This window comes from Amaranthus tricolor, chromosome 11, assembly GCF_026212465.1.
Source record: "Amaranthus tricolor cultivar Red isolate AtriRed21 chromosome 11, ASM2621246v1, whole genome shotgun sequence".
In the NCBI taxonomy this organism is placed as follows: domain Eukaryota; kingdom Viridiplantae; phylum Streptophyta; class Magnoliopsida; order Caryophyllales; family Amaranthaceae; genus Amaranthus; species Amaranthus tricolor.
The window spans coordinates 22251831-22278930 of record NC_080057.1 but is presented as its reverse complement, the minus strand read 5'-3'; the positions used below and the strand labels follow the sequence as shown (position 1 = coordinate 22278930).

Below are 27100 nucleotides of genomic sequence, written 5' to 3'. Positions count from 1 at the left end.
GCAAGTAGAAACTCAAGTTGATTAGGGATAGTTCAAAGGCACATTTAATGATCTCAGCCTAATCTTGTTAAGCTGGGTATCAGTTGGGTGAAACCATGTTGAGGTAGTCAAAATCGCACAGTTGATACGGTCTACTCACCTAAAAAAGTGCCAAGAAAAACTACGTCAAAACTACTTAATCAATTTAATTTCCAAAATAAAAATCTTCTTGTTCGAGCCTTAGGTTAATATTTTATTTAATGTTACTAATAGTGAATAAGTGAAAAAAATTTACTTTAATTGTTGTTACTAACTTTTGGCAAAAAAAAATTTCCAAAGCTTATTTTGAGAAAGTTTTTTAAAATAAAATTTGTTTTGTTTAATTTTTCTAAATCTGATCACATAAGGACATAAGGTCTTAAAATTAGAGGGATTTGAGTATTAGGGGTTTGCTTGACGTACAAATAGTTGTATGTTAGAATTGTTGGTTGTTGTCGTTGGCTAGTTAATTTGACTAACTAAAGTTAGTTTTTTAAGCGGCTAGTCTGGAAATATTCTGTAATATTTAATTTTTTTTTATTTTATGGTGAAAAAGTTAGAAACCAATAAAAAAAGTTACTATTAATTTTTTTTTTATGAATTAAACATTAGTTTTTCAATTGCCATATGTATCATTTATTATATATATTATTTATAATATTTTGATGAACGAAAAATCAACCAAAAAGCTCATAACAAAGTATATTGAAATAGAGCATTTTAATATATAATAAAACAATAAGGACCATAGAATATGAAAAGGAGACATGTTTACATGTTGGTATTTATCACAATTTATTTATATAGACAATAATGTTCCAACGGTTATGATAAATTCATGTATAAATATATAATTTTCATGAATAAAACATGGGACTACTATTTTTGACAAAGGACAACGTTATTGATATGTTAATAGGCTCTTGATAATCCAACCTGATCCAATAATAAGAAATTTGGTTTAATATTTAAAATATGAGTATATTAGTGGAATATTTGTATATATTATTATGTGAAAATTAATATTTGCTCCAACTATTAAATTCCACAACTTAATTCCTTTCAAGTGACTCATACACTTACATATGTGGAATTGAAAAATAAAATAAAATAAAAATACAATGATAACAATTATAGAAGAATTTCTAGTAAAGAAACATTTTTTTTATTATGATCATATTTTTGTTGCGGTTGTCGAATAATATGTCTAAAAATAGGCTATTTTAAATTTAGAAGTGAATTGGTTGATAGCTGTATCTGATTGGAGTGACTAATTTGATTACCTGGACACTAGCATTAGATATTCTATGACCAAATTATGTTTTTATGTCAAAATAAGATAAAATTATCCACTAAACTAATTTACCAAATACTCCTAGATTGATAATATACTCCCTTTGTCTTATAGCTTTTGTTACAAGTACAATTTGTAAGCAATATGAGAAGCACATATGTTTTATAGGAAAATGAGATAAATAAGTGGACAAGTACAAATTGAATGTGAATTAAAATAAATATGAGTCATAAATATGGCAAAATTATTAAACTGTTTGAAAAAAAAAATGGTAGGATTACTTTTCTCACTGTTAATTACTCCCTTGTTTTGATTTTCCTATGATAACCTTTTTTGCCTTGGTTGACGTTGATATTTGACATTACTCTCCTATTTTTAAAAGATTGCAATATTAATAATTGACTTAAAAATTAAATATTATAGGGACGGGCAAATTATATGATTAGATTTAAAAATGAGAGAATATATATTGTAAAAGTTCTTAAAAAGTGATGGAAACACTATTAAAAATGAAAATATTGCAAAGTTAAAAAGACGGACTAAAATAAAAAGTGTTGCAATCTCTTGGATACATAGGGAATATAATGTTATACAAAAAGCATGACAAAGTAATAAATTAGTCTTGTTTGCTTTTGACATGAAGTTTAAAAGTGTAATAAGTCGAAGTAGTATGATATTTAGAAATAAAACAGAATATAAATAGTAAAAGTAATTAAATCATATACTAAATAGAAAGCAGATAAATTTTTTTGGATAGACTTACATGAAATATTGGACAAATTTATTAGTACACAAATGTATATGCCTACCCAAAATCTTAGGGGTGACCGTTTCATTTATGAGACGCATCTTATTTGACTAATCCAATTATTATTAATTTTTGTAAATAACTTCAAGACTTAAAAGGTCAATTTTAAAATTTAGAAGACTAATTCTAAGACTTAAAAGACTAATTTTTAAGACTTATAGGACCAATTTTAGTGCTTTAAAATCTAATTCCAACACTAAACAAGGATGACTCAAACAATAAAATTGATATTAAAAACTTTAAAATTGACCTTTTAAGTTTTAAAATTGGTCTTTTAAGTCTTAAATTGTAAAATCTAAGATTTAAAATGTTAATTCCAAGTCCTTAAAATTGGTCTTTTAAGTCATGAAATTGATCTATTATGTCTTAAAATTGATCTTTTATGTCTTGAATTTTTTTAAAAAAAATAATAATTAGACTGATCCAACAAGACGCGTCTCACAAGTGAGAGGGTCTGTGTATATTTAAAATAATAAAAATTTGGTATAATAAAAGTTACAATGAAATAATTAAACAAGATCCTTAAATATGTTGTAACTTGGAATATATATTAAAAATAAAATATAAATTAAAAATGACCAATAAACAATATTAAAATCAAATATAATAATAATAATGAATAAGAAAGCGTATTTCATTTGCTAGAAAACATTTTACTTCATAACTCATTTTTCATGAAAACAATTTTTAAATAAGAATTTATAAGTATATTTATTTTTCTGTTATTTAAATTTTTTGTTAGGATAGAGTGAAGAAAATCTGATTTCTTTTCCATATCTAAAAGACAATATTTGCAAAATTATAAAAAAATTTTCTCCATCCAAATTTTAAATTTAAAAAAAATACTCAACAGCCAGAAAATAGTGAAAACAATTTTGAGAAATTATTTTCTCCACTTAAACACCCTTAAATAAGCAACATTTTAGTATTAAAGTTGGATTTGTATAAACATGATACTCGCTAAAATAATATTCACCAAATTTAAAGGAGATTATGAATTAGAAAATGACAAAAAATATAGTCCCGATAAAAATTTAATTCAAAAATGGTACACAAAATAATTTATTATATTAAATCCATATTAGACTTAATCTTAGTACTATTTAGCGTGTAACAAGTCTTAGAATAAAAGTTCACATTCTGCTGAATTTTCAAGAAGCAATAAATGAAAAACACAACTGGAAAAGCATAAAAATTCAATAACATAAATCCAACAATTTCTAATGGACCCTACTATATTAGATTATAAGTACTCCCTCCGTTCACCAATAGAATTTTACGAAGATTACGAAATGGTAAAACTGAATGAATGATATTAAAAGAAAATTAAAATGTATAAATAAGAATAAAATTAAACAATTAAAGAAAATTATAGCAAAGTAAAAGGAACGGACTAAAACGAAAAGTGTAACGATCTTTTAGGAGACGGAGAGTGATTAAACCCACAAGCCACAAAGATGATAAGATCTCATATAATTCAACAATGTCACAAAGCAGCTTCTCCTGCAAACCATTATTTTAACACAAAATTGCCCTGCTTGACCAAAAAAACCTCCCTACTGGTTCAAAGTTCAAACCAATTAAAAGTAACTTGACTAAACCTAAAGTAACCCGCATATAAAAATCAAATTAGACTGTCGTTATATATACATACACATAAGAACTGAAATTAACCCCCGAGATATCATATTCAAAACCTGCCTGTTACACACAAATATACACCTCTACTTACACTCTTCCCATTGCTGCTCATGTCAAAATATGCTTCCATTCGATATTTTCAATTAGCCATCTTCTTGTGAAGTCTCAACAGTTCTCGTAAAAGCTTCACTCAAGGTTCCCTTTAGTGCTATTTACATCGAAGAATAGCTACATGTGAATGAGTCATACACTTTAGCCTCAGCTTCACCAACGCCATACACATTCCATCTTTCACGCGATAAGCTGATAACAGACCGCATGCCTGCAAAAAAATATAAATTGCTCTCTTCTCGAAGCTTCCCTTTTCACTATCACGTATTCATCTCTTTTTATAGGTAATAAAATTGAATAAATTGCTGATGTGAGTCCAAAGGTTATTTAAGTTACAACAGCCAACAGGAAAGCTAAAATTTTAACATGAACATTTGTAGAGCTCTGGTAAAAAATCAGCTCACTGAACAAGGTTTTTCTACTGTGACAAAAGTTACACTAGCAGCAAAAAAAACAAGGGGAATGATCATTATACACTATGAAGCTATATTCACAAAATTTCTGTCGGCATTTGCCTGTAACAATGAAGCTTTCCCCCTTCAATCAAATAATACATGCACTAACTATGGGGGTGAAAAGGAATAAGGCCTCACATTGACGAAAGGGAAATCTAAATACGGGTAGGAGTTAAGGAAAAGGGGAAAAAAGGCGGTTAACAAGATAGAGAAATGGCATACGGTACACATACCTCTAAATAACTCTATCTTCACAGATCTCTAAGCAGTGGTAATTTACATTATAAACCCTACAAAGTCTGCCTAAACTCGTTAAGTCAGTAACCTGAAAGTTATGATCACCATCCCAATTTACCTTAGCTTGTAGTGCCCTTGCAAAATTGACAGCTTCATCTGCAAACAGTGTTGTGACCTAGTTAGCTCCTCGATTAATAACATCATTGTATTTCTCAAACCCTTCGAGCCGACATTAGTTGTAACTGAAGCAACAAGCATCTCGAATCCCAAATTTAAACAAAGAGTTAATCACAGCCATAGTGACCAGTGAAAAGATATAAGTTGCACAAGAAAACAAGATCCAAGGTTTTTTTCATATTTAATGGACATAAATACACAAGCACGCTGTCTAAGGGGATGATATCCATGGGCACAAATGGAAACAATCAAGGGTTAATGAAAGCAGCCTCCTTATTATTACAAGGAAAAGGCTACGTACATACAACCCCTCTAGATGGGAGTAAATTAATGGCATTGGAGTAATGGAATGTTGTTGAACAGGAATGAACACAAACAACACACAACATATTCAGCTCAAGCACCAAACTTGAAGAACAAAAAAAACAGGACCTAATTATCTTTCTTTGCTCTTCTACAAAATTATCCTCATCGTGTACAATTTAAAATAGAATAAATTCATTCTGTTGGGATTTAGGACTGCCTAAGCTCAGGAATTGAAGGGGTGACCTATGATTGGGCCACACCGAGTCTTCATTAACAGAGTATTAAGAGGTTACATAAATCAATTAGGAAGGCGCAATTTTGGTAATCGCAAAGAAAAAGAAATCAAGTGTCCAAAACTATTTAGTTAATGGTGAAAAGTCCAAAAGTTTTAATCTTCTAGGTAGGTGGAAAAAGGTAGCAACTTGCTATATTCTGTGAAAACTGAGTATAATTTCACACAAATTTACCTCAAGTGTTTCGTCCACCAGACTTGTATTCTGTACCCCAATAAAAATAACTTCTTACACATTAACATCTCGCAAAACAAGCAAGAGGCTAATTCAGAGGCAGTACCACCTTCTCAGAAACCGAGCACTTGCGAGAAGAGAGAGAGAGAGAGAGAGAGAGAGACAAAAGCAGCACACCCAAACTGATCCATCAACATTAATGGACACATAAATTTCAAAACATATATTGGATGCATCACAAGGTCAAAAGTTAATCAACAGTAGGCCATACCTGTACATTGCTGCTACAAGGGCATGCCAACTTAACTTTGGAAGAAACGCAGTGCCAAGCCCTCCTCTCAATCAATGGTGACAGTCATTCCAATTTGGAAGTTGAGGTTCTTGTTAGCATGCTATTTTGCCCAGCGTGAATGTGCGACTGAGGTGGGGGTTGTGACCCTCTTGATTTTTGAAGTTGTGGCTGCTGGTTCTGTGACTTCTTTTGTGGTAATACGGGATGAAGTGATGATGAATGAGGTACATGTGATTGCTGCTGCTGAACTTGCATCTCAAGTCCTTGAGCTGCCACACTACCTGATAACTGTCTCTGCACCAGATCATCGCTAACTGATGGAATTGTGTCATTACATGATTTACTTGTAAGGGCTGGACTGCTAATAGGATCTAATGATGTGGGTGTACTAGTCATAGCAGAATCAACTAAAGATTCCTGAGCTTGTTTACGATTTACGGTGCTGGCAGAAGAAGAATCAGGTAAACCACTTGTATTTTCAACACATGATGGTGGAACCCCTGCATTTAAATTAGTATTATTCACAAACTTCTGGTCCAATGGGGCAGTATCAGGTTGTGTCCTGGCCAAGGAATCAGAATCCACTTGCCAATTTTGTTGAGTTGTGCTCTGACGAGCAGGTGAAGATTGATTAGGCTGCCTAATAGTAGCCTGCAGTTGTCCATGCAAATGCTGATGGTTAAGCAAACGCCCTGCCGTCGACGGAGGGCCTTGGGACGTGCCTGCTGACGTCGGACTAGCAGGAACCACTGGAACCTCGCCTTGGTAGCTACCATCCAAGTGAGAAGGAATCTGTTGAACCTGTTTAAGTGTTGCAGGGACTGTATTTGAAAATGGTTTTTGATGTTGCAAATGACCCGAATTCTGGGGTGAAGCCAGAGGTTTTGATGGTGGCATGGTATTTAAACCAGACCCTGAATATAAGCCCTGCTCCCCTTTCTCAGCAACTTGGTTTCCAGAGTTAGCAGAAAGGTCGTTTACATTAGATAGATCAATAGGAAGATTCAGATGCATCAGCATGTTACTCTTACCCATTCCTTTCACAAGCTTAGCCTGCTGTGCAGGCTGTGATTGTTGGCGTTGTTGAGGATGTTGCCTGCCAGAATGCTGATACTGTTGCTGAAGCTGTTGTCCTTGCCTTAGGCGTTGCTTTCCAGCCTGATTCACCATTCCACGCCCAACACTTTGAGCATTCCGCCCAAGTCCTTGTGGTGGTATCTGATGTTTTTGCTGCTGCAATGACTGTGAAGATACATGAGCAATGGGCGATGAAGGAGTCAGAAGGGGCAATGATACAGCCTGAGAAGAAGATGGTGACTGAAGTTGGGAAGCCTGCACAGAAGATGATACGGGCAGCTGACCCGGAGTTTGAGCATGCGTCATTAATGCACTAGATGCCTGAATTTGTTGTTGTTGCTGTCTCTGTAATAATCTTTGCTGAATCTGTTTTTCCCTAGCCATGCGGATAAGGGCTTGTTGCTCTGGAGTAACAGAATGATTTGATCCAGGAAGATGCATATGATATGGAGCACCAAGTACATGAGTATGTTGCTGTGGCATAGGATGCTGATGGTGATGGTTCCCAGAATAGGATTGAAGGGGTGGTGAAGATGTCTGATTAGAGAAACCAGAATTCAATGCACCAAAGTTTGGGACTCCGGGACTAGTAGATTCTGGCAACATCTGCCTTTGTTGTTCTGAAATCTGCCCAGGCTGTATGCAGAAAGAAATATCACAAAGATGCTCTGAGATAAGTTGAACAGGAACATCGATAATATTGCAAATATTGTAATACAATGTTGAAAATCCATCCTATTCCTAAAGAAGTAAATTAGCTCCCTCTGAAGATAAAGTTCAGCATAAATCCAAGATGCCACAATGGAAGAGGATACAAAACGTTCAAAATGCTAAGTAATAAACGCTTTGAATATGCTGATAAAGAACAGAATGGACCCTTATCCACACTAAAGTTATTGCGGACCGAAACTACAATAGACATTTCATTTTGTCCTTTTTTACATGGAATCCTTTTCTGCAACTTAGGGAGGTCAAACTGCTTCCTAAATCCTAAAAATTGTCATCATGTCTCCTAAATCCTAAATCCGAAACTACAATAGACTGGTAATCTCCAATTTTTCCCAGAATATTATATTTACAAATTAATGTGTTTCGTTATACTTTTTAGTCACACTGTTTAAATTAAAAATACAGATTTAGCAGGCATAGACTATGTTTGAAAATAAGTTGGAATTTGGTATGTGAAAAAGTAGATTCAACACAATTTTAAATGATGGATGAGGTCAATACAGGAATGAGAGCAATTACAGGGATGAGGGGTGAATATGCTTTGGATGAGGCGTTTTTGAGGAGGGGGGAAATTTTCAAAAGAGGGGATGTTGGTGGTGGAAGGGGTGCATGTAGGGGTGGTTGCGACTAGGTTTTGGGAATTAATGTTTTTTATGTTTAATTCTTTATTCTTTGTACATTTTCCAAAATACCAAAACAACAATTCGACATTAGAAGATAAAATTTTGACCTATTTAACTAAGGCCATTAAGACTTACGAAAATAGCAATACCAGAGTCTTAATCCTAAAAGATTGGGTCAACCATATGAACCAATATATCATTTTCAATAGTCGTTCACATGGATTTTTCTTCTCTATTCATTTTATTTTCTAAAATCCAAAAACTGAATTCTAATAAAACAGGTCTGTATACTGCTTATTTTTCACTGATACATCTAGAAAATATTTATTTCACCATATATAACCGAATTAATAAAGGATAAATTAAATAATTTGTCTTAATGAATTATCAGCAATCAAAAAAAAAATACTTCCATCTTCCGCTGGTTTGTATTATACACATCGACACTATGCATCTTTGAACTATGCATATTATCACAATCACACTAAAGAAAATTATCGGCTTTCTATAATTATTATCCAGATGTGATGATAGATAGTAATGAGCAAAATATTGGTGTCGAAAGCATGCAGAGAGAAAATATTGTGGTGTTAAAAAACCAGAGGAAGTATATTAAGGCAGAGAAAACCTAAATGAGAAATTATAGCCCGTAAAGCAGAAGAAAAGAATAGAGGAAAGAAAATCGAAACATACTCACCCTCACCATATGCAATGCAGCACGAGGTGCAAACATTAAATTTCCTTGTCCAGAAGCTGTTCCAGAGTGCATGTTCATATTGCTAGGCATCCCACCCATACTAGAGGAAAGCATACTTCCTGAATTCAGCATAGATGAGGATGAAACTCCTTGAAGTCCTGGTCTTGACATTGGCATACTTCGGCTCATACCAGCAACCATGCCAGCACTGTTTCCACCGGGAAGTTTGCGCACACCCCGATCAGTTCCAGAAATAGACCCAGAAGATAAATTTGGCGCCTGAGCATTTCTTCCGGGTAGCATGTGATTGTACTGCTGAAGTCTTTGCTGCTCCTCAGTTGGCATCACTGGGTATCTAGCATCCCTGACCAAGCAAAAAGTTCAACAAGATATGCAAAACTAAAACAGAAAAATCAGAATCTGACATCAAAGTGTAAATTACCGAGAATTAGTGAACTGCGATGACTGGGATGCCAAATTGTTACCAATACTCAAGCTTGGAGAACCCGGATGACCTTGGATTGAGGAACTGAGCCCTGAAGGGTGCATTGATGGACTAGCACCCTGATTTGGCAAGGACAACCCTCCAGTATGTGGGCTTTGAAACCCAAGAGGCATAGCATCTTGGTCGGATGCAGCAATATCACACAAATCCAGTGGCCTGTAAAATGGGGAAAGAAAGGAGGCCTTAGATTTATAAGGCAAAAACACAACTGGAATGGCTCGAAGTTTGGGATGCGAAATCAACTCAAACCATAGTGCAAAAATGCAGCAACGGTCACAGTTACGGTAACGGACACGGTAATGCGGTAACCGGGTTGATGCGATTGTCGTACCTCCAAATATCAGCCTAAACCATGAAATATCTCTTGGAACGGCTTAAAAAGCGGCTTTTTACATTTTTACAATGAGGGTTGTTTGGTAAAGTTACAAACCTTTACAACACAGCCGATACGATACGATAGGGCCTTGTTTTTGCACTATGACTAAGATTAAGGAACGCTTTAAAGTGCTAAAAGAAGTAAAAGAACTCACGTGAGAATCGCCCCATTCAAATTGTTTGGAATGACTTGGGAGAGTGCACCAACATGTGAACCATGAACAGGTGTTACTTGCTTCATGTCCTGATTATCATTCTTCAAAAACAAGAAAGCACAAGTTTAGAAACTCATAAAGAGGTCATGATGAAGGTGGGAGACAAAAAGAAATATAGTACAATGTCACGAATTGAAGAGTCACTCTCAAAGGGAAAGAGGGTGATATTGGCATTAGGAACGAATCATCTAGAGAATTTTAATGTTTTTTGAAACATCTAGGTTGGTACCCGTGTGATACACGATGATGATAATTTCTTTTCTAAAAGACTTGAGAAAAATAGAAAAATGTTATTGTTAACGTTGTATGTATTAGTGTATTAATTGCCTTCAAAATTTGAAGAATCATCTAGCATGGATATTAATGAACTCATTTAAATTAATAATTGTACGATAAGGATAAAAAATATGATAATAACAATAACGATAACAATAACAATAACAATAATAATAATAATAATAATAATAATAATAATAATAATAATAATGTGTGATAGACTGCCATTGTTGTGAATATAGAACAATACAGAAATGTAAATGAGATACCTGTTTCTTCCGGTAATGCAATTGCTTCCCAATAAGAATGATCTTCTCAAAATGAGACTTTATAGTATCCTCCTCCATGGGTCTCTGAAGTTGCTGAAACAATTGCCTTGCACTACCCTGCAATCAAGGAGAACAAATTCACTAAAAGCACGCTTTCCCACCTCTAGGTAACAACGACAAAACACACCATTGCACACAATACAATACAGGTTTCAATTAGTAAAGAAGGCAAAAACTACGAAACTTAATGAAAAATCAACTACAAATAGCTAAGTGATTGCCTTTGGTATCCCAGGTAATGTAGAAGGATAAGATTGAGAAGATCCTGAATCATCAGCACTATCAGCGCCATCGGCTGGAGTCCGATCCATCAAGATATTGTGCCGCTCCTTGCATTCTTGAGGTTTGCGGAAAATACACTGAACATTTAAAATCAAAGAACCAAAATCTCTTTGTCAAAATGAAGTAAAAATTAGAACTACACATAACAGTTACAACATCAAATAATTTGTACAATCGATGAAAATCTCAAAGAAAGTATTCTAATAAGTTATTAGGAGCAATGCAAAACCAAATACCTTGAATCGCAAAGTACTGTTGATAGCATCACATACAAGCTCCCAATTTGGACCCATATCATGAACAAGAACAATAAGTGCCTGGAGAGAAGATTAAAGTGTCTCAAGTGAACTCAATTTATAAACAAAAACACAACAGATAAAAAAAAAAGAAATAAACCTGATCTTCAAATGAAGACCATGGGCTTCCTGAACCATGCTGAACAAAAGGCACCTACAAGATTCACAAATTCTTGTTGTAATCAATCGAATAATATTACAAAAACCTAAATCCCAACATATGGGGTTGGCTACATGAACCAAAGCAAATCGATGTGAGAGATGGTTCGGTAACAAAGATTATACTCTACTCCACTATACCTAATACTAATCTACAACTAAGAAAATCAATTCTAATTATCATCCACATATATTCTACTCGAATAGTCAGACAAATAATAAGGATACAAGAAAAAAAACATCAACCCAAATTAGATCCTACTGAGATGGTCCAAGGTTGTCCAGAAAAATACTGTAAAACACTAAACTTGTTCAAAGAAAATCAACTAACACAACAAAAAGATGACAATGAACAAGATGACATCAAAATTCCAATCTCAAAAAATTACCTTGAGTGCTTTAAGTTTTCTACTCCTATCACGGCCCAAAAAAAATTTATGCAATCCCCTTGACATGTTACTCATTTGGGAAGTAACAGGTGAAGCAACTGATCCACTCAAGGGCGCATCAAATGGATTTTCCGAGCGTTTCAATATCTTTGGCTTCTTTGAGTGATTGACAAACACACCTAAATATTGAAGATAAAAGCATATGTATAAACAATTACTTTTTACTATACAAAATCAATAGGGAAAGAAGAAAAAGAAACCAAAGCCTCACCGCTAGTCCCATTGGACTCAAGCAGGCTACCCAATCTCTTTCGTCCATGATCCTTCTGCATAACAAAAAGACAATGTCATAAATTTACGACCATAACAAAGCACATATCATCCAAATCAGCAAAATGATAATCACAGGACCACACGTAGATTAGAGAACTTACAAAAAAAAACACATCTGTATTTGAGTAAACTACAAAGAATATATAACAACGTAACGAACTAACACAATCCTTCATATGGCACCATGCTTCCTCACAAGGTGCTTCAAAAGACAATAGAAGTCCAGAAATAAGCACACTTCATGATCACATGGACACTGGAAGTTCATATAGTAATAACACCACTAAAGAACTGTTCTAAGCATCCAACAAAGTAGCACTTGTTAGATGATGAAATGCCAACAGATTATGGGATATTAAAAAAATGAATGTCCACTGCTTATAGGTACAAGAGAGGCAACAGTGAACGATACTAGATCATCTGTACTAAGTTTGAGGTGCACCAATAGTCGTCAAATGGACCTTTTAAAAAGCTTCTTCAAATAGCTAAGTGGGTTCATGCTATTTTTACTGATCTGAAATGTATGAAGAACATATTGATAGAGGTGGAAAATCATCACTATGAGAATCAGAAGGCACTTTGCTACCAATTACCACTATCCTTGTTGCATTCAACCTTGGAAGCAAACTGTAAGAATTTTTAAAGAAACGTCAAAAAGTGTACAAAGAGGTACAAGAAGTTGCGAGGAAGATCTTCATATGATGACCAAAAAGAGACAATCAGTTATAAAAGGATCTTAGTAGGGTAGCATGTGTCCATTACAAATAACGGAACAAACTTTTCCAAGAAGAAGCGATCAAAATTAGATAGGAGTGCTTTAGTGAGTTGTTTAATTGATGTTACATGGTATAGGAGAAGTCTTAATAGAATAGGCAAAAGAGAACAAGGGATATATGAGATGAACACCAAAGTATGCATAGAAGCTTAGAGAATAAAGAAAAAGTGGAATTATAGGGTAGATGGGATTGGCATGATTAACCTCTTTACAATGGATGGAAAATAAACAAGATACCAAAAGAAACATTTAAGGCACATGGATTGACTTGGTTAGCCTCTTCAAAATATGGAAAACAAACAAGATGCCAAGATGAGACAAGACAAAAATCTAAAATTCAATAACAAGACAGTAAGAAGTTTCATGATACATGTCGTTCATTGATGAAGTTGTACTACTGGGAGATGGAGTCAAAGTTAAGATAGAGATGTGGAGGTAGGGAATCATAGGAGTTTAAAACTAAGTCGAAGTAAACTATACAACATGCTTTCTATTGTAAAGTTACACATGGTACGAACGAACTTCTTCCAAATGAGTTTTTCATGTACATTTACTCAATTTTCCAATTAAAACGGAATGTTAAGCATATAATTCAATACAGGGGCCTTAAATGGAGATTTGTAATCGAATTATCAGGTAACCAGGGTGTGCTAAGGTTAAAAGTAAAACATTGATCAAACAACCATTACACCAACATCCTATATGAGATGTTTGAGAAGATGGGTTTGTTGAAATATGTATGTAAAGAAGGATCAACAGGCATACCATAAAGGATAGAATTTGCAGTGAAAACATAAAAATGGATCTAATATGGTAGATATTGAAGACAACATATGAGAAAATCGTTCAACTTTTGCTCATGGAAAAAATTGAATAGAGCACCAATAAGAAAAATGAAAGGTTTAACTTAGGGAATTAGAATGTGAAGAAGGTCGAAATAACTTGGATAACACAAGTGAAGAATGGCATGAAAAATTCAAATTTGTTAAAGCATAAGATAATAGATAGGAATGAATGGAGGAGGAAATATGTGTGCATGGTCATTGGAAATTATTCTCTTAATAATAAATTGGTAATCACATTCATCTTTTTGGGTTTGTATAGTTTAGATTTTGGCATTGTTGCATTATTGGAGCAAAAAAGATAAACCAACAAAGCAATAGAAAACTTCTGTAGTCATACTAATCAAGGATTTATGTTGTATGAGCAAAATCCTTTAAAAGTTCACTTCTAAAACATACAACATGAAACATCACGACATTATAACTCAAGCATGATGTATATGGCAAAGAAAAATGCAGCATTCTCTCTTTATTGATTGAATAATGTCATAAGCCCCACATATTGAATTGACAAAATTTTTTGTTTACCTTTGTATCATCTTGTTATTAAGACTGAATTTTAAATTCTACTTTCTAGTTATTTTCCACAGTTATGCCCACACATTTGCATACCTCACTAAACTCCCTTTCCTTGCTATTCCTTTCCAAGCACCTCAAGGCCAGACTATAATTGGCAACTTCCGAATTCAGATCATAAGTTTAAAGACCTTTGTGTCATGGACACGTAGATTAACATCTTGTAGTAAGGAAATTCACATTGTCGGCTTAGGTTGGTTGTTTTCTTTTCTTTTCTCGTTTGAGTTGCAAGTTTCTACTTACTAGATAAACATAACAACAAAGTGAGAGCTTATATCCCAAAAAATTGGAGTCAACTACATGAACCAATATATCAGTTTCCATAGTCGTCCACATGGACTTATTTTCTCCATTCATTACAATTTTCTATGACTCAATCTGTAAGTCTAAATCCTTCATATCCCTTTTAAGTCTTATGAGTTCTAATTTTCTATCTTCTAATACCTCATCTTTGCAAATGACAAACCATCTTAAATGATCCTCAATTTCATATTTTCCTCAATAATTTGCAGTTCATAAACCCTTTTTTACATCTTCATTTTGAACTCTATACCTCAAGGTATGCCCAGATTTTCCACTCATCCATCAATGCATTCACATTTCCACTACTCTCATCTTTTTACTTAGTAGACCATAGCAATTAAAAAATTACAGGAAGTACATAATAGAGTATCTTATACAAAATATCAAAAAGTAGAAGCCATCTAAGGACTTTTGAATTTAGCAGAATTTGAAATAAATTTAAAAATAGTAAGTCACCAGTTCATTCTGCATAGAAGGATCAATAGGCCACCCAGGATATGCTGGACTCTGTAAACCCCAGAACAGATCAATAATTGGATAGAACAGAAATTGAAAGCATATTAGTCATTTAAGATCAGCTCATCAGCATTATTTTTATCAACTAGTTACCTGATTCTTAATCTTCTTCTTATTCTTCTTGGTCTTTGTAGGAAACTCTAAATCATATATAGATTGCTTATCAAAGTCCATAGGAGAATCAACCTCAGAGCCTCTTGCAGCATTGAACATACCATGAGGAGTACTCAGATCATCCTGAAAAGAGTTGGTATCTCCACTAGAAGCTTCTGCCTTATTTGGCACTGGAGCAACATCAAAAGTTCCAGCCCCAATAGGACCAACAACTCGCTGCCTAGAGTTGGTCCGCAGCCTTTTTGTGGGAATAGAACCAGCATTAGAATTGACAGCAGGCCTTTTTCCGGGCAGTGATGGTCCATAGACACTTTCCATTTCATATGATCTAGAGAGACTAAACTTCAAATTTTTTCGTTTCTTTTTAGATGGTCTTTCATAATCATATGTTCCTAGATAATATACATTCTTCCCTTCATCTTCCTCATAATCATCATCTTGATACCCAATTTCTGTATAAGTACAAGTGATTGTTAAAAATAGGCAACTATCCACCAGCAACAAAAAAATTTGCAACACTGGGTGGTACCTTCTGAAGGCTCATACATAGAAGTATCAACTTCCTCCTGTATATTATTGCTCGCCCTTGGAGTGAATGATGACTTGCAAGGAAAGACGCACAAAGAGATAAAATTATACGTGCATTGCAGAAAATTTGAAATATCAATTGCAAAGCTCAATCATTTTAAATTTACTTCTATTTCTATATAGTAGTCACCGTGTGAAATGATTATATCACAAACAATATAAGAGAGAGAAATGCCCAAAATAATGAACCGTGGACAACAAGAAATTACGTAAAAATTCAATGCAGCTCCATTCTATCTCCTTAATTGATAAGCACTTCAAACTGTTAACTTAAACCAAAGAACTTCACGTATGCATTTATAAGATTTTAGTATACCATCGCAAAGACTAGAAGTGTACCTCAAATTCTGTCAAACATGATTCAATTGATTCTCTGTAGGTCTCCATCGCATTAGGCGGAACCACGTAGAAGAGATTGTCCTGTAGAAGATTGAAACAAATAGAAGATAAGACATTTTATACAAAGTAAGAAACACAACATTAAAGATGAACTTCACTATTTGCAAACATGTCCATGTAATAAAAGATACTGACGTTCCTGGACCCTTCAATCTTCTATCACCTTAAGTACTCTTCAGTTGTTTTTGGTCAACCAGAATGGCGAAATCTTTAAATTATCATAATATAAGAGTTTAACACTAAGACACCTATCCATGTCCATGTAATATAGCATGTGATTCATATGACACTGATAGCCAAAGAAACTTCATAAGTAACATCAAACACATTCTGGATGGTGTAAAACACCATCAGATGAAGTAAATAGTAAACTAATTAAACAAGGCACCGATCTGGGTTTGGCAAGAAAATGAACTAAAACTACAAAAGCAAAACAGCTTACGTGTGGCTTCCAGATTAGGTTGGACCAGACAAAGAACAAATTATTGTACAATATCCCACAACAGCTCACACCCACCTATCACCTGGACTCTAAAAATGAAAGACTCACTAGGAGTATCCGAAATGGATATTTGAAGCCATTCCATATATCAGACACTTCCTCAGTCCCAAAATGGAAGTAAACTTGCAAAATTAACCCCATAATGTTTACTTATGTTAGAAATTATGAATTAAAGACTAGAATATGATCGATTAATCTTTTTTTTCAATGAAAAAAAGTAATTAAAATTCCCTTTTTTGTTTCGGCTATGTCAATTAGCAAATCCTATATTTTGCAGCACAAAATTTTACACATTAGCCATGCAAATACAGACTAATCTGAATAGAGACAAGTAGATATACATTCAATGCAACAGAAACATGTCGATCAGACAAGGCAAAGTACATAGCAGAGTTAGAGATTTTGGGATATCATAAAGTGCTACCAAAAGCAACAATACTAACACTTTGGTAATAATATGAATTGTGATGCCCCCCCAAGGCCCACCCTATTATTCGAAATAGATAGCATGTGCCTAGAAAGCATCAGAATGATAGCACAATAATCAGTTTAGCAATGAAAAAACCAAAAATACCTCTGTAAACTGGTCCTGCCACGAAACTTCAGAAAAGTCAACCTCACAAGGCACATCTGGGATCCCTGAACAGTCCACTTTGACAAAATGTGATAAAGAGCAATTATATTGCAAAAACCTAACTGCATAACCAAAAACAGCAAGACCCTGTTTTTGTCCCGTAGATAGATGCTTCTCTTTAGGAGCCTCATCCTGATCATCAATAACATGCAGCAAAGTTTAGAAAGAAAAGAGACACTTGAAAGCACCATCTTCTATTTAGTGATCTCAAAATCCATGAGGACTACTCAACCACTAAAATCACATTGAATAACAAAAAAACATAAACGTAATTTCATCAGCGCATGACGATTACAATTTACAATCACAAAATGGACCAAGAAATCTTATACTATCATATTGATTCACAAGAAAAAACTAAAAGAAAATGAAAATCAGAAGTGCCTCTGGAGAAGACCACATCTCACATTAGAGGCAAGGAATAGAGAGTACACAACATCAGATTAATATCATAATATAAAAACAGTTCAGGTTGAGATCCAATTTCACATATATAAAAAACATGGTTATAGTGTACTAGGATGGAAGCCATTGACAATATGGTTATAGTTTATAAGCTTTCAAAAAGTATGCTCTCCCCTATATGAGTCAAAACAATCTCAACAGAAATCACATATATAATCCGATGCATTCATCCTTCTGTTATACCCTATTTATAATTGTTTCTCACTTCCTATCCCTATCTACTCTTGCAACACACTTCTAATTTAATGTGTTACTAGCTACAGTATCCTTCAATCTGTATTCATCACAATGGCATTCTATTAAAAAAAACAGCAACACTGTTACAACTTACAACTCAAGGAAGAAGGAGAGTACAATTAACCTACAAGTATCAACTACCAAGTACTCTTCCCATCCAACTATGACTGATAACATGTAAGTGAAAGATATTTTCAGGAAATTTTTGAAATACAATAACAACCCTCTAATTTTCAACAATGGTAGCAAAGCATCATGTAAAGGTTCATTACTTAACTTACTACACATGAAGAGAGTTAGTTATCAGTAGGAAAATATACAAAGAGCAGCATTGAAATAGGAACCTCCTAATATAGATAAGTGGAACACAGGGAGTGGTAAGTTTGATTCTCAAAATATATAATATAATTAATGATAAAATTCCTAAACTAACATAAATAAAAACTAATCATAATTTAAAGACCTAACCCCACCTAGGTGGAAGCCATTTTAATGGCATTGGGGCGTTGTAATGTTGTTGATTTAGACTTCAGATGTTGAAACCACATAATAAGTTGACAACCAATACCTTATCAAAATTTCCAACCTCACCCTTAGTGTGTCCGGTTTCATCTGCCCCTGATGAATTATCAATGTTACATTTCTCGGACTGAGAACAGGCAAGATTCTCCACACTAAGCCTTGCAGAATGCCAAAATTCAATCACAGCCTTTGCCATGGTGTGGGCTACACTTTTCTTCTTCCAACACTTACGTAGCTCCTCCATCCTTTTTTGAGAAGCGAGGGCTACACGGTGGCAAATTTGAGCAGCAGCTGTCACCTTCCAAACACGTTCCTGGAAGAAAATTTTTGAATTACAAAAAATGAGATGAAAACAATACTGAGATATTAATATAACTTCCTGATGGGCTGCGCAATGAACATATAACCTTAGGATCTACACAGGGATAACCAAAGACATATTAAAACAAAATGCATGGAAGAAGGGTTTTACTTGACAAACCTGTGTAAAGTCATTTGCTAACCAAGCCATTTCTTCAAGGACAAAGTCCCAGTGAGACTTGCGTCGAGTCTCCCTTGGCATCGAACCAACACATTCTGCTAATCTTTTACGTTTAGCCTGTGGAAAAGGAAAATACCCTAAGCCCACAAGAATATGTACATCCGAAGCTAAGAGCTAACACAGAACTTTAAAAAACACCTCTATAATCTTTGCCTCTTCCAATACTCTGTCCTCATGTGCCTGATCAAATTGTTTCAGCTGGCTTTCACTCGAGGTTTGAAGCTTTGAAGTGGATGGCGACGCTAATAAATCATTCTTCTTAACTTCGTTAGAAGATTCCATTGCGAAATGCATTCTTTCATGACAAGGACTCTTTGCTGTGGGAATGGAATCATCAATGATACCATGCTCTTTATCTGACTTTGTTTTAGCATGTTCAACTGCTCCTAACTTCCCCACATCAGGACACTCACCCTTGTCTCCAGAAGAAAATCCATCTCTGTCAATTTCTTTCTCTTTATTGGAAAAACCATTGCCTTGGTGGCTGAGAGAATTTTGATCCTCTTTAGCACAAGAAGCATTTTCAACGGGATTGGTAACAAGTTTCTCATTTAGAATTTCCTCATCCACACAAATGGACGTATCCCGAAGGGGTAGCTTGTACTCCGTAGGATCCCCATTATGTTCTACAGTCTTTAAATTAGTGTACAAATCACTTTGAATATTCCCATTTCCATTTACACTACGGCTAGTATTGGTGCATGAGGACTCAGGATCTAAACCTTTTGTTAAAATTAAACTCTTACCAATAAGAGCATCATTTGGTGTTGAATTTTCATCCCCATTGATCTTACCAGACTCATCCAATAGTTTAGCACTAGTAGTACCATCTGTTTTCTCTGTACTAAAATAAGGACTTGCTGCATCTACAATAACAACATTTTCCTTTCCTGCAACTAAATTAGGTTCCATGATGCTTGTAGCAGCAGGAACATCATCAGATTTTACACTTGCATTTTGCAGTCCCTCATGTGTTTCCTTCGAAGTCAAAAACTTACCTTCAGAGGCTTCACTGTCTCTTGGTGTTGTAGTCAAATGCAGAACAAGTGCCCCATCTGACTCTGCTTCAAGCCGATTTTCAGATGCAACAGGCTTGGAAAGCATAGCATGTCGAGCAGGCAGAGAACTCAGTCCACCACGAGATGCCATGTCGCTGGAACTTGATCGAGGACCGCCATCACGGTTTATCCTAGACCTATTCCTTCTCCTATACGCTTGGCTTCGTTTGGGGTTGAAATCCTCAGACTCCTTAAGGTTTTGGCTCCCATCAAGTTGAGAAGAATGCTCATAAGGAGTGATGATACCTCTCGTATGATGCTTAGACTTTCTTTCACTTCCAAGAATTTCGTTCGCACCATCAAAATTATCAGCACTATTTGGCTCACATGTTGTAGTGACCCCCAACCTCCCGCTACTTTCAACTGAATCACCACAAGGTGAGGCAGTCAATGCAAAACTACCTCTTACTTCACTGCATCATAATAAAATCAATACAGTAATAGTTTAGTAGTCCATCTAGTCCATAGTCTGCAAAAGAAATTGAGTTTAGACACTACCTAGTAAAAATCTGATCTGGGTGTTGATATGTGTGTGAGGTAGACTGGCCACTCACAGATGCTGCATGACCGAATTTAAAGTCCAGAGGGTTTCCACCCTGCAAAACACAACATTAGCAATATGGATTGGAACAAGAACATGTATGTTGATTGATGCAATGAAAAGGATTGTTAACAATCTTACTTTCTCAAGGAACTCAAGCTCTCTCCTCCTCTCTTCTCGAACATCATATTCTAGCCTGCCATAAATGGAAAACAAAAAAAAAGTACAAAGAACCATTGTAAATAAAACAATCCCAAAGAGGGAAAAAATTTAAAGGAAACCCCAAAATACAGATAACAGATCTATAATACCGCAGCTCAGCCTGTGCTTTCTCAATCGCTGCTAGGCGTGGAGAGGGTTTTCTTCCAATACCAACTCCACCATCAACAACTCCTCCCATGGAATCAACCTCAGCATTTACGAGGAAGGTAGATCTAAATCCATGCATTCCTCTCGAGGAAGCTATAGTTGGTGCCCTTCCATTAGTTTGGTAACCAATCAACTCTCTGAAATAAAGAAAATAATAGTCATATTGATGATAAAGGCAACAACATAAAGATGATAAAGGCAACAATAACAGCAATAACAATGACTTAATTGCCACAGTCATTGGTTTGGCTACATGAGCCAAAACAAATCATAGTGAGAGATCATTACAAAAGTTACAGGAAAAAAAATAATTAGACTAATGTTTAATCAGAAATAGTTGGATCACAAGCGGAGTCATAAATCTACATACACAAATCCCACAGCAGAAATCACTGTATCATTGTCATTGCATACAATAAATAAGAATCAGAACAGAAAGCAGAGAGTAAGGCAGTAAACTATGATAAAGGGAAAGAAAAAAAAAACAGCACAACAACTCACAACAATGGTAGAACATAAGCTATTGTAGAATTTAAGAGACTTCCAGAAATGAGTATACCAAATGAATAACCTTTTTCCCAAAACCACCCCAGACATAACAATTACTTAAATTTGAAGATGAAGTGCTAAAACAAATACCAGTAAGACGTACACTTAATTTTAAAACTAACCTTGAGCATTGGCTCAGCAGTTAACAGGTCATGCTCCAGCTTAAGCTCACATGTAAAGTACAAAAAACTTTAAATTTGTGATTGACACACATGTCCACCCTACCCCCTGGCCCAAAACACACCGCCCAACACACATGTGCACCTACCAATGAGATCAAATAGGGAAGGTCACAAACATGAAAGAGATGGGAAGATTTAAAGCATTGGATAAATAGTAAAATTGAAATCCATTGGCTGCTTTTGGTGCAAGTCAATGATACACATTAGAAAAATGTATCCAACTTCTTCTACAAAATAAACATAAATATCTGAACATCAAACTAATGACAATCGCCCTCACCACCCCCCCCCCCCCCCCCAAAAAAAAAAAAAAGAAGCACTCATCTCCATCTTCAACCTCTAGACTACGCATACAATATTGTTTATATCCCCCACCTCTCCCCTCGTCTCAGGTGCTTACGAATGACTAATTAGCAGCAATAAACAAACTAATTCAAATGACAATCCAACTATTCACTAGCCAATAATCACAAGATCGGGCAATTAAAGATTTCCTTGCCTTAAAACTGCCAGGCTTTCAGTGAAGAACAAACAGTTGCATGTTATTCCAAGGTTAACCCACAAATAAATCCTAACACTTTCTTGCTAAGCTGAAGCTCTTTCAGTTAGTCCTAGTACAAGGACTAACCAAAAAGAAGAAATTCCTCATACCCTTCCCTCCCCTAGATAGAATTGAACCCTAAACCTTTAGGTTGAAAGGTGCAGCTCTTGTCACTAGACGAAGCCAAGAATGATCAAGTGCATACTTACGTGTATTATCAAAAAAAGTGTTTAAAATACATGTTGTAATAGGAATATATGTACAATGTACATGTGAAAATATATAGTAATAAATAAATATGTTTTGGAAAAAAAGGCACAGCTAAAACCACCATAAAGAAAAGCTTCACCGTAGTCTTGTCCCCCTTCTAGGAAGGGCTTACAACACAAATATCATGTGCAACTACCTAAACAAGAAAAAACTACATAAAATGCTATTAGCTCTACAAGCAAAGCTGAAAAAAAAATCTCATTAGCAGCCTTATAGGGGAAATCTGCCCATCACTAAAGATCATCTTGTTTCTTTGCCCCATAAACACACAAAACCATGAGTTTTGTTTTCCAATGTTTTAGCTACCCGTACTGTACATGAGAAACCTCAGGGGAAAAGGGCTAAGAGAAAGCCCATTAAAAGCCTTGAAGACCAAGGCCCTAACATGTTATGGACAAGCATACATCCAATAAGGAGAGCTAGATAATTAAAATATAAATTTCTCTAATAGACTTTAATGGAGCACTAAGCCAAAGTAAACTATCAGATATAAACAAAACAATAAAGTTCTCATAAGCTTGGCCAAAATTTATAAGACTAACCTACCCTAGGCCAACCCTAACCCTAATGGAAAACCCCTAATTAGAGTGCAACGGCATCCAAGGACATCAGACCAACCCCAAATGTATCTGCAGCACCAAAACCACCAAAGACCAAACACGGGAAAAAGAGAAGATGTCCGCTCTTATGCCCACATACAACACGGAGACAACCACGAACACCATACATAGCATACATATCAGGAGCAAAGGGAAGTCAAGGTCACCATAGTCCAACAAAAACCATGGAACTCCCACCATAGAAAAAGGCATAGAGTTCGTCGCGATTATAATAAACTACAATATCGCAAACGCGGTACGTTGCAATGTTACGACGTGTTCTGCAGACTTCGCGATGTGAATTGTTAACGTGCAAATGCTCATTTCATCGTAGCAGTTCAAGTTTTCTAATAATATATTTAAATTAAAGCTTATATTAGACGTTTTGGAACCTAAAACACTTGAAAAATTAATAATGGCTAATATGTTGGAATACCAACTTCTAATGGCACTTACTCCATGGTATTACATAAAGAAGTTTTGTTGTTCAGTAAGCTCAAAATTCGTTACAAAGTGGTAGTTATGTTACGTAACCGCCTCATGTTATTCCACGCCTCCACCTCTATGAGGACACTTCAACGTCCATTTTGGCATCACGAACAAAAGTGGGGGGGCATAGGAGGAGACGAAAAAGGATACATAAACAACACAACTTTCTTACTTACCAAGGGAGACAAACAGGGTAGACCACCATCCAAAACGCACAGCCACACCCAAGACACTCCTACCACCACCACACGAACCACCCATAGCAACCATGAAAACAAGAAACAAAAACATAGGCCTTCTAAACACCACCATACCAAAGTCAAATTGCAAGAAGGTCTCTCCCATGGGAAAAAGCAGTCATTAATAGCCAACCAACCCCTTACCCAATGGGAGACCATTTTTCCCTCACTAGGGGTCTTTTTTAATATATATATATATATATATATATATATATATATATATATATATATATATAGGATTTGGATCATGTGAACACTAATTAAAGTGGTGATAACTAAAATCAAAACTGAAAACAGGTGTGCATAAAAGCTTAAATGGTGTACATATTACGGTAGTAATTTTGTAAATAATTGGACATTTTCTAAAAGGTGTACATACGTGCTTAAAAGGTGTACATATTTAGATGGCAATTCTGTAAATAATAAAAACTTTTTCATTCACAAAAATATGTACAGCCTATAAAATAGTATGTACACCTTTTGCTACAATACGTATTATTTACATAAGTATTTATGTACACCTTATGTGCAGTTATTTACAAAATTGTCATCCAAATTATATACACCATTTAAGCTTTTATGTACACCTATCTTTAGTTTTCACCACTTTACTTGATTTTCACATGATCCAAATCCTATATATACATATATATATATATATATATATATATATATATATATATATATATATATATATGTATGTATATATATATGTATGTATATATATATATATATATATATATACATACACACAAGGAGACTTCACATGATGCCTTTTCAAATAAAAAGTACTTTATATCCTAACTATTTGTCCCATTTGGAATAGTACTAATGCAATCTTTAATATATTTGATTGTACATAACTAAAAATTTATATAAAAAACAGACCTCACATTACTACGCTTTTACTTATTAGTTAAGAATAACATATAAATTAATATTGGTTGATGAATGGTGTCAAATTTGAAATGGGACAATTAGTAGGGATAGGAGGTAGTATTTCATTTTAGTACATAATTATACCTTTTTAAACTTACAAATTTAAAAGGTATACATTCGCTTAAAAAAGGTTAAATTATGAATTGATCTTAGGAAAGAGGCCTACAAATGAACTCATATTCAAAAGGTTTACTTATAAAATTTAAAAATACTTTTCAATAGACTAGAAAAGATAAGCCGCACTTATGTTCTTATACAAGATTATTCTGATTTGAACTTGACCATATATATAAATAAATAGACAAACAAACAAATAAATAATAAACATATATAAGGTCAGGATCAAAGTGGTGAAAAGTGAAAATTGGACTAAGATATACATGTTATGGCAAAAGTTGTACAAATTGTCTTAAAGAATGTATATATTTTAGTGAGGGACCATAACAAAAAATTTGTGGTACACAAATCCAATATCAAGCATAAAAAGGAGGATCTTGATTAGCAGGTATCAATATAATTAAAAAAAAGGAATTTAGGCAGATATCAATATTTAATTAACAGTAGAATATTTATCGATACTTAATTAATAAAAGAATAAAAATTTAATAGACAACATAAAACTCATCCTTCATAAACATGGAGGAATAAAAAGAGGTCATTTGGTTACAAAACGATCGTTTATAACAAATTTTGAGCTTACCAAGCAACAAAATCGCGTTATGTAACTTGAATCACAGAGTAACGACATTATTTTAACATATTAGTCATATTATCTTTTCCTTAAGTTTATTAGTTTCTCAAAGGTCTATTATAAACTTCAATTCAGATATATATTCAAGAAAACTTGAATTACTTTGTTAAAATATATAACAATTCACATTGTGATGTCCGCAAAATGAGTCGTAACACCGCTAGATGCCGCGTTTGTGACATTCTGACCGTTGTCACAATCGTGACAACATTGCACTTTTTTCTATAAATTGGATATATTATTTAACATTATTCATAAGCTGGAAAACATTGGCGGAAAAGGATTAGAGTGTAAACTAAAGCAATACAATTTTCATTTTCAAGATAGGAAAGAAGGTATGCATCGTATGCCGAGATTCTATAGGTCAAAATGGTCGAGTCAAAATCAGTGTCGCCTTATTCACTAAACCCTTCAAAATGTTAAATGCGAATATCAAAAGGCAAAATTTATACCATTTTGAGCTAATTTCAGACAAATAAAAATCAACATAGTGAATTAGGTAATTAGTCAAAATACTATACAAACAGAATACCACCACTGCAAAATACACAACTACAGACTTAAAAAAGTGTACTACTACTACTACTACTACGGTGGAAGACAAGCTATTTTGTGTATACTAGCAGCAACCCAAGTTCAAAATCAATAAGCACGAGAACTAGAAAACATATCATAATTCCTATCACACCATATTACACAGCAATCTCAAATGTACTATCATCAATAAACAGTAAACCAGAAGAACACATTACACACATGTAAATTGCACCTAAAAGACCAAACTAAGACTGCTGCAATAATGAGCTTCAATTTACATCTCTAATATGCTCAAATTACAGTTTTACATTCAATGCTACTGATAAAAACCCAAAAATTAATAAGCACTAACTATATGAAGCACCTCATCATCATCCCAACATAAATTGAGCAGCACAATGCAAGCAGAACCATATTTCGACACCTATTGGCGCATCAATTGATCAAGAAGGGCTAACATCAAGTCTAATTTAATACAATCAATTATCCCCTAATCCTAATTTCCAAAATTAATGACATTTTAGGGTTTGCGAACAAAAGAAAAATGACTAGGTAGAAATTAAGAGTAAAAAGAATCACCTGATCAAAATAGAAGAGCCAAAGAAACGCGAAACCTTAGATAGAGTAAGCTTGCTTTAAGAAAAAGGCAAAGTATAAAATCCGTTTGCCCTAATTTGACAAACTAGGGTTTTTTAGGGCTTGCAAAATGAAATTAAAAATGAAATCCTCCCCAAAACAAGAATTGGGTACCCTAATTAAGATGAATTGAAGAATTATTAGTTCTTGAATTGCACTGGAAAATTGTTGATACATGCAAACACGTCCTGATAATCGAAGTAATTTGCTGTCTTTGATTTTGTTTTGTCACCCTTCCCAGAAAATAATGGTTTTTCGACCTCGACGTTGTTGGTTCTCAATTTCGAAAATAATA

The 27100-nt window shown here is 34.5% G+C and overlaps 1 protein-coding gene across 4 annotated transcripts; it reads right to left on the bottom strand.

The window, feature by feature from the left end:
• Positions 1-3130: 3130 nt before the first annotated feature.
• Positions 3131-27100, bottom strand: LOC130827581 (chromatin modification-related protein EAF1 B-like). Of its 4 annotated transcripts, none has more exons than XM_057693337.1 (24): positions 26749-27100; positions 21016-21210; positions 20846-20900; positions 20662-20759; positions 19244-20576; positions 19046-19162; positions 18611-18877; positions 17281-17472; positions 16145-16225; positions 15747-15819; positions 15197-15669; positions 15044-15094; positions 12030-12084; positions 11759-11937; positions 11311-11364; positions 11151-11231; positions 10854-10991; positions 10573-10689; positions 9968-10068; positions 9375-9593; positions 8933-9296; positions 5786-7519; positions 5515-5696; positions 3131-4720 (listed from the first exon to the last, which is right to left on the bottom strand). In XM_057693337.1, exons 2-22 carry the CDS (start codon positions 21150-21152, stop codon positions 5870-5872), a joined length of 5835 nt encoding a protein of 1944 aa, XP_057549320.1. In that variant the 5' UTR covers positions 21153-21210; positions 26749-27100; the 3' UTR covers positions 3131-4720; positions 5515-5696; positions 5786-5869. The 4 variants fall into 4 exon arrangements, with proteins under 4 accessions (XP_057549320.1, XP_057549319.1, XP_057549318.1 ...); XM_057693336.1 differs by lacking the exon at positions 5515-5696 and adding an exon at positions 21745-21886 and having other exon boundaries at positions 3132-4720; XM_057693335.1 differs by lacking the exon at positions 5515-5696 and having other exon boundaries at positions 3132-4720.